Genomic DNA, 8,564 nt, shown 5'->3' with positions numbered 1-8,564 from the left:
AAGTTCCTTGGAGTGTGGTGTTCTCAGTTCACAGTCACAAAACCCCCAGTCTGGCAACCACTAGGGAAAGAAGCACTGTTTATAGTGAGTCCCTCACAGCGACAAACTCTCAATCACAGTCACTGTGAACAGAACCCATCTAAGTGTAAGGAATGTGGCGGAGCCACCCCATGTTCTCAGCACTGTGGTATTCCCTTAGAAAACTACAGTGGACAGCATCCCCGGAAAAGTGAGCACCGAGAACAAAGTGTGAGTCAAGGGTTATTCCATCATGACCATATGAATATAAATTCAGGAGTGAAACCTTATGCGTGTGAAGCATGTGGGAAGGCCTTCAATCAATCATCACATCTTTTTAGACATAGGAGAATTCATACAGAAGAGAAATCTCATAAATGTCAGACATGTGGGAAGGCCTTTATTCACACCTCATCTCTTTATAGACATAAGAATACGCATAGTGGAAAGAAGACTTATATATGTCAGGAGTGTGGAAAGGCCTTTGCTGGAGCCTCAAAACTTACTGTACATAGGAGAATTCACACGGGAGAGAAACCATATATATGTAAGGAATGTGGAAAGGCCTTTGCTAAAGCCTCAATATTTACAGTACATAGGAGAATTCACACTGGACAGAAGCTTTATATATGTGTGCAGTGTGAAAAGGCCTTTACTACATCCTCACAATTGACTGTACATAGGAGAATTCACACTGGAGAGAAACCGTTTATATGTAAGGAATGTGGGAAGGCCTTTGCTAAAGCCTCAAGACTTAGTGAACATAGGAAAATTCACACTGGAGAGAAACCATATATATGTAAGGAATGTGGAAAGGCCTTTGCTGCAGCCTCAAAACTTACTGTACATAGGAGAATTCACACTGGAGAGAAACCATATATATGTAAGGAATGTGGAAAGGCCTTTGCTGCAGCCTCAAAACTTACTGTACATAGGAGAATTCACACTGGAGAGAAACCGTATATATGTAAGGAATGTGGGAAGGCCTTTTCTGAAGCCTCAAGACTTACTGTACATAGGAGAATTCACACTGGAGAGAAACCGTATATATGTAAGGAATGTGGGAAGGCCTTTTCTGAAGCCTCAAGACTTACTGTACATAGGAGAATTCACACTGGAGAGAAACCGTATATATGTAAGGAATGTGGGAAGGCCTTTGCTATAGCCTCAAGACTTAGTGATCATAGGAGAATTCACACTGGAGAGAAACCGTATATATGTAAGGAATGTGGGAAGGCCTTTGCTAAAGCCTCAAGACTTAATGAACATAGGAGAATTCACACTGTAGAGAAACCATATATATGTAAGGAATGTGGAAAGGCCTTTGCTGGAGCCTCAAAACTTACTGTACATAGGAGAATTCACACTGGACAGAAACTATATATGTAAGGAATGTGGGAAGGCCTTTGCTGTGACCTCAATAATTAATGTATATAGGAGAATTCACATTGGATAGAAACCATATATATGTAAGGAATGTGGAAAGGCCTTTGCTGGAGCCTCAGACTTATTGAACATAGGCGCATTCACGCTGTAGAAAAACGCTTGAGCACCCTGCAGCTCCTAGTTTGGGAACTTGAGGGGAAGGACACGCCAGCTTGTAGGGCATTTTTGTGTTGTTTTTTCAAAACTTTTTCTGCATATCTAGGTATTAGGGAATGTGGAGCTTTTGAGGGTTGCATTGGGGGCTGTTCTGTGGCGAAGGTGTCATGGGTGAGGGTGCATTATGCTGAGGGTCCCTGCAGCCAAGATCACATCCAGGTCCAAGATGGCATATGAACTTTGGGCCTTGGTGTGAGGGACCTGCAGACAGTGGTGGTCTTGGCAATCTCATACTTCCCTACTCGGGACTGTGCAGGGCCCTTTTTGGAGCCTTTGGACTGGAGATAACACTTATCAAACCTCCAGATATGTTCACGCGAAGCCCCGAAAGGAAAGGGACACTTTTCTGGTCCGTCATTTTTATTGGCTCCTGTGCTGGGGTTGGAAATTTGGGGTGTGTCTGCACAAGTGAGAGGGTTTTGCCTCTGAAAATTTACTGTTTGTATTATTTATTTATTTTGTTTTCTTCTTTTTGAGTTACAACCAGCGATGCACATGGGGTTACTCCTGGCTTATGCAGTCAGGAATTACTCCTGGCAGTGCTCAGGGGAACATATTGTTTCCAGGATTTGAACCCGGGTTTTTTTCGTGCAAGGCAAACCTCCTACCCGCTCTGTTATCACTGCTGCTTAATGGCTATGATCCCAAAGATTCAGAGACAAATCTCAAAACCCAGCGGCTCTTGGCAGAAATGAGTCTGGACCCTGCTGTAGGTTACTAACCCCGGGCCACCCCAGAGGGAAGTGGTACTGTCCCTCCACCTGCTCCCCCTTGGCGGCTCACTGGCCACCATCCTCCAGAAGCCATTGGAAAGTCACGTTTGGGCCCGCAGTGATGAGATATGTGGAGCTTCACAGGATGGGGGGATGGGAGTGGAGGTGGCCCTTTCCTCCACGACCCAACAATAGCTTAGATCATGCCCACGAACTGCCTCTCTGGCTCCTGATAAAGCTGCTTAATGGCCATGATCCCAGAGAGTCAGGAGAAAATCTGGAACTCAGCAGGTCTTGAAAGAAATCCCTCCATATTATTACAATTTCAAAATTACAAAATCATGTTGTTTATAACCAGCAATAGAAAACAAATTGTCTACTGTTGCCTTTTTGAACTATCTGAGTGCTGGGGTTAAATCCCAAATATAATAATGGTGGGTCTGGTGTCAAAATATTGAATGTAATCAAAGTAGAGAGAAATGTAGAAATCATCTGTCCCCACAGTTAGGGGTAGGGTGTAGAATGGGGGTATACTTGGGGTTTTGGTGGCGGAAAATGGGCACGGTAAAGGGACTGGTGCTTCATTGTATGAACGAGACTTAAACCCAAAAGTTTTGTAACTTCACTCAGGGCGATTCAAAAAATAAAATTATCAAAAAAAGGGGGGGAAAGTACGGTGGAGTTCATGCCCATTTCAGTCAGCCTAATCAATAGCCGAATAAACAACAATACTCCTGCAAATAATCTTTTTCTACTTCCACATGTCCAATTGCAAACAATCCCTTTCTCTTCATCTCTCCCTGACCAGAACATCAGGAAAACTGGCTCTTTGGGGTGGCTACATCAGTATACTTGTTTTATCTTTTCCTGAAAGGGAGATATTTGAGTATGGGGAAGGGGAGTTTTGCTCAGGGGTCACTGCTGGTGTGCTGGGAAAAAAAAAATTACTTGGAAATGGCCAGAGCAATAGTACAGCAAGTAGGGTACTTGCTTGCATGTGGCCAACCCAGGAGTCCTCCACTCCACAACACCTTTGAGTTGCTCATTGGACATTGAGTGTCCCCTTCTCACCCCTAGAACAGTTGATGTGACGATATGGCGTGGGGGAGGAGTGTCTAGAGTTTTGGTCCAACCCAGTGTTGCTTTCTTTTGGTCCTGCTGGGTCAGTGCTTAGGTGTTACTCACAGGAGCATTGTCCATTGGGTTTGTCTCTGGGGTGGCTGCGTGCACGTCCATCAGCTTCTAATATAGTTCCATTGTAGTAGATCAGGATTCCATCCAGTGACTACTGGGGCCTGTCACCCTAAAGTGTTGGTGGAGGCCGGTTCCTCCCTTGTGGAGTGGGGAAAAGGGAGATCCCTGAGAACCCCTAGGGTGCTGCAGTGTCTCATCCTCAGGCCTATTGTGTGTATTGGGATAGCCTCCTCCTATCCTAGTGTGTGCTGGTTCGAAATGTGGTTACCTCTGTCAACATGGCAGTGAGTTTCACCCCAGAGGGATGAACATACCTGATTGCCTCTCAGAGGAATCTCTAAAGGGATGTTATGCTGGAGTCAGAAGAGGAGCAAAGATATGGAGGACCACTGACTGATGGTCAGAATGGCTTGTTTAATGTGAAGCTTTTAGCATAACTACAGAGCATTGAAGGTTGTTGAGCTATAGGACTACACATAGGGGTGACTGATCATTTACAGAGGTAAAGCATTTTTGTTTGTTTTTTGCTTTTTGGGTCATGCCTGGCCATTAACAGGGGTAACTCCTTGCTCTGCACTAAGGAATTTACTCCTGGATGTGATCGAGGAACCATATGGGATGCTGGGAAAAGAACCCTCATCATTTGCGTGCAAGGCAAATGCCCTTTCTGCTGTGCTATGGCTCCAGCCCCTACAGAGGTAAAGGGTTTTGATGGAGACAATTCTGGAGAATTCAAGGAGACACTGTCTCCCAGTGGCTATACAGAGAGATTCTCCCAGGGTCAACAGCATTATATTGCTTTCCTCTTTATCTACTAGAAAATATTAAACAATTAAATTTACTTCTTATTAATAATTGCAGATATGTGGATAAAGGTAAGGTAAAGGCCCTCCCGTTGATCGTCGATTTGCTCGAGCGGGCCCAGTAACGTCTCCATTGGAGACTTTTGTTGTTACTGTGTCTGGCATATCGAATACTCTCGGTAGCTTGCCGGGCTCTCCGAGAGGCGCGGAGGAATCGAACTCGGGTCGGCCATGTTGGCCGCGTGTAAGGTGAACGCCCTACCGCTAGCAGACACAGTAACAACAAAAGTCTCCAATGGAGACGTTACTGGGCCCGCTCGAGCAAATGTGGATAAAAATAGTAAGAAATATAGATTCCAAAATTTAGTTCTCTGGACTCTGAGGGCAAGGTTGCTGGGCTTCTACCATAAATCCCATACTAGGTCTTCAGGCCGGTACAGCTTGTCCTTCATGAGGTCCTGTCTCTTAAGTCATAACAGCTAATATCAAGACTGTTCTTTCATGCTTTCTAGACTATTCCATTTCGATTCCAGGGTAGTTTTGCTATTTTCCCCAGATCCATCTCAGCCCTATGGGGGCCTTCCTTTTTGGAGTGTTAGGAAGTATGGCAACTGAAGCTTGAATCAAGTAAATATGACAGGTGCCAGGAGTAGATGTATTTCAGGATATGGGCCAAATATTAGGAGCCTATCATTAATAGTCTATCTGTGGTTAAACAAAGAACATTGCTCTATAGTAGAGTATAAAAGGGCTAATGGGAATATAGAATAGGAAGTATTCACTTTAAATACAAAGTTCAGATTCACCTAAGTCATCAAACCTCACTTGGGGAATTGTAAGCTCAAAGTAAAGGTAAAAGAGAAATTCAGGGAATTACAGATGTTACAAAAGCACTGTGGGGAGGGCGCTTCCTTACGTAAAGCAAACCAGGTTCAATCACTGACCTTCCATGGAGCCAATACTACCAGAGATGATTCCTGAGCGCGAATACAGGATTAACCCTTGAGCATCGCCAACTGTAACCCAAAACAAAACTGCATACAGTGCTGGTAGCTTAGTGGTATTATCTGGGACTCCCTTATTTCACTTTTAAGTTTAAATCTTGTCTTATTCCTCACTCCCCACCAATCTTTGGCATATTGAAAGTGGACGTTATGATCATGCCTTTTCAATAGTATGACCAGTTAGACCAGGGACACACGAGGTTTACTTGTCGCCTTTTCCTTCCTTGTGACTAATCCAGTCCTCTGTCTCAGTGGAGCAGGGCCTTCTGGGGTGAAGCCTGCGTTAATCTCCTGGCTGGAAGAGGAGCCCTAAAGCCGCGGAGGTGAGGTGTGTGCAGGTGAGTGTCTGAGGACCCTTCCTGGCTGGGTCCCTGGGCAGTGTGTGCATGCTCTGAGTGTGTGTGAAACATGCTACTGTGTCCTCGGGCCACTGGATCAGGCGTCTGTACTGCACTCACGCTGCCCTTCACTCCCCGGAGCTGTTCGTTATGGAGAGATCCTGTGCTTTGCTTTCTTGACTTTCTTGTCATTCTTCCTCGTCTGTCAGGTATGTCGAATAGTCCATGAGTTTCAAGACCCTGGTCCCCCCCAGCTGAATAACCAGGCTGACTGTACACCTACAGGGCCGGGTACCCTTTCTGGACCCCTCTCTGTCAATATGACACCATGCTTATCTGCTTATCTTTGCCTTCGGATCATTACCATGTTTTTTTGAATAAGGTAAGGTAAGGTAAAGGCCCTCCCGTTGATCATCGATTTGCTCGAGCGGGCCCAGTAACGTCTCCATTGGAGACTTTGTTGTTACTGTGTTTGGTATATCGAATACGTCATGGGGAGCTTGCCATCTGCCGTGCGGGCGAGATACTCTCAGTAGCTTGTCGGGCTATCCGAGAGGGGCGGAGGAATTGAACTCGGGTTGGCCATATTGGCTGCGTGCAAGGCAAACACCCTACCACTGTGCTATCTTTTATTTTGGGGCCTGGGGATGATCAACAGTTATTCCTGGTGTTTCTCATAAGTTGCTGTTGGCAATGCTCAAGGATCAACCCCTGTCAGCCTCATGCAAGGCAAATGCCTACCTGCTGTACTCTTGTACGCACCACAAAATGTTTTATTGTGTGTATGTTAAATTGTGGCTGTGAGCCCATAGTGAAGGTTATTAGGACCATAACAGCAGTGCATCACGGAGGGTGCTCGCCAACAGACGCTGCCTACCTTTGATGTCCAGCTTCCCCTGTGGTATCTCGAGCATCACTGGGTCTGATCAAAAATAAAACCCAAAAGGCTTGTTCTGGAATTGCCTTGCTCCTGCAGCAACACTTCCTGCAGATTTTCTCTTTTTGTCAGCTTGTTTGGACTGTGAGAACCATGTCCTCCACCTGTTTAACCATTCAATTGCATTCCATTCAATGTTGGACTAATCCTCATTGTGCATTTTGTTTGATTTCAGAACTCAAATCACAGGTTCAGGATGTGGAATTACAGCAATTTCATTTGGGAACAAGGGTATTGCATACAAGTGTGCTGTAAGATTCTCTTGTTGAAACTAAATATTATGCTATTGGAGTGCTCAGTTGACCAAGCATGTGACTTGAAAGGTAGGGTCTGACTCCATCCCCACAACCATATCTATGGTCTCAGCACCATAGGAAAAATATCAGAGCCTAATACTGGGACTAGAGGGTCTTAAACCTCAGTGGGGGCTGAAATCTGGAAATTTATTTCATTTTATTCTTTTTTTAAGTTTTCATTAAAGTGCCAGAATTTTCAAAAGTATTGATAGTTGTACTTACGCATACAATAATTCAGCACCAATCCCTGCACCAGTGTCAGCTTCCCTCCACCCATGTTCCCGTATTCCCTCCAACCTCAGTCCTCACTCCACCCCGCCTATCATCTGAACAACCACATGACTAAGTTTCAGTGGTTGCAGCTTACATCTCTTGTTTTCAGTTCTCTTGCATTTGTATTTTGGGTAAATGGCTACACCCGTCACTCATGTCACTGCCATAAATGAATCCCTGATCCCTGTAAAATTCTGATTTGCTTCTGCCCGCAGATTTCTTTCCTTCTTTATCTGGCTTCTCTCGAAACACTGAAATAAGGGATGATTTAATTAGACCCTTGACAGTACATCTCCACATCCAGTGTTCTGTATTCCACCGATGAGTGACATTATCCTGTTTTTGTTTCTTTTTCTGGCTAACTTCACTCAAGATGGTATCTTCCAGTTTCAATCGTGTTGCTGCATAAAATCAGTAGTTCTACAACCTAAAAATATATATATTTTATTTATTTATTTATTTATTTTGCTTTTTGGGTTACATCCAGCGATGCTCAGGGGTTACTCATAGCTCTCCACTCAGGAATTATTCCTAGTGGTGCATGTGGGACCATATGGGATGCCTGGGATTGAAGCTGGGCCGGCTCTATGCAAGGCAAATGCCTACCCCTGTACTATGGAACCCCCCAAAAATTCTTTTTATTACAGGGTAAATACTGTGACTTTACATTTGATAGACAGCAAGGACAAGTGTGATTGTTGAAAAGAACTCGATGGTTCAGCACTAGTGGTTTTGCATTAAGAAGCGCACTTGCTTGGCCCCAAGGAAGAAAACTTTGGTTCCATCCCAGCACCCCTCAGGGCCCCCAGAGCCCCAGCAGCAGGAATCCCTGAGTAATGCTGGTGTGACCCTCTCCCCACCTAAGTAAATAGAACAATATAACAAAAAACTCATTGATCCTGGAGAGGAATCTGTTTCAGGTGAGATGTTTTCAAAGGTCTGTCTCGGCTTTGTGGGGATGCATCATTGCCTTCACACGTGTATTCCACTAAGCTATCCCACTATGCTCCATACTAAGCTAGTACCAAACCCAGTCTCGGGCGCCTTTTATTTTCACTCTAAACTGGTGCTTCAATTTTCTGCAGAGGTAGTTATTTCCAGTTACTGTATCTTGGGCTGGAGTGATAGCACAGCGGTACGGTGTTTGCCTTGTTCACAGCCAGCCAGGTCGAGTTGGGTTTGATTCCTCCACCCCTCTCGGACAGCCTGGCAAGCTACCGAGAGTATCTCGCCCGTGCAGCGAAGCCTGGCAAGCTACCCGTGACATATTCAATATGCCAAACATAGTAACAGCAAGTCTCAAAATGGAGACGTTATTGGGCCTGCTCGAGCAAATCGATGAACAATGGGAGGACAATGTTTGTGTTTGTTTTGTTTGTTTGTCAG

The 8,564-nt window shown here is 44.9% G+C and overlaps 1 protein-coding gene across 1 annotated transcript; it reads left to right on the top strand.

The window, feature by feature from the left end:
- Positions 1 to 447: 447 nt before the first annotated feature.
- Positions 448 to 1,389, top strand: LOC130022319 (zinc finger protein 345-like; the record flags this gene model as incomplete). Its single annotated transcript, XM_056113066.1, has 1 exon — positions 448 to 1,389. A coding segment is annotated over one exon (942 nt), but the record flags the coding sequence as incomplete, so codon positions are not given.
- Positions 1,390 to 8,564: the final 7,175 nt, after the last annotated feature.

This window comes from Sorex fumeus, unplaced genomic scaffold, assembly GCF_029834395.1.
Source record: "Sorex fumeus unplaced genomic scaffold, SorFum_2.1 ptg000019l, whole genome shotgun sequence".
Taxonomy (NCBI): Eukaryota; Metazoa; Chordata; class Mammalia; order Eulipotyphla; family Soricidae; genus Sorex; species Sorex fumeus.
The sequence above is the reverse complement of the archived record's forward strand: the minus strand, read 5'-3'. Positions and strand labels throughout refer to the sequence as shown.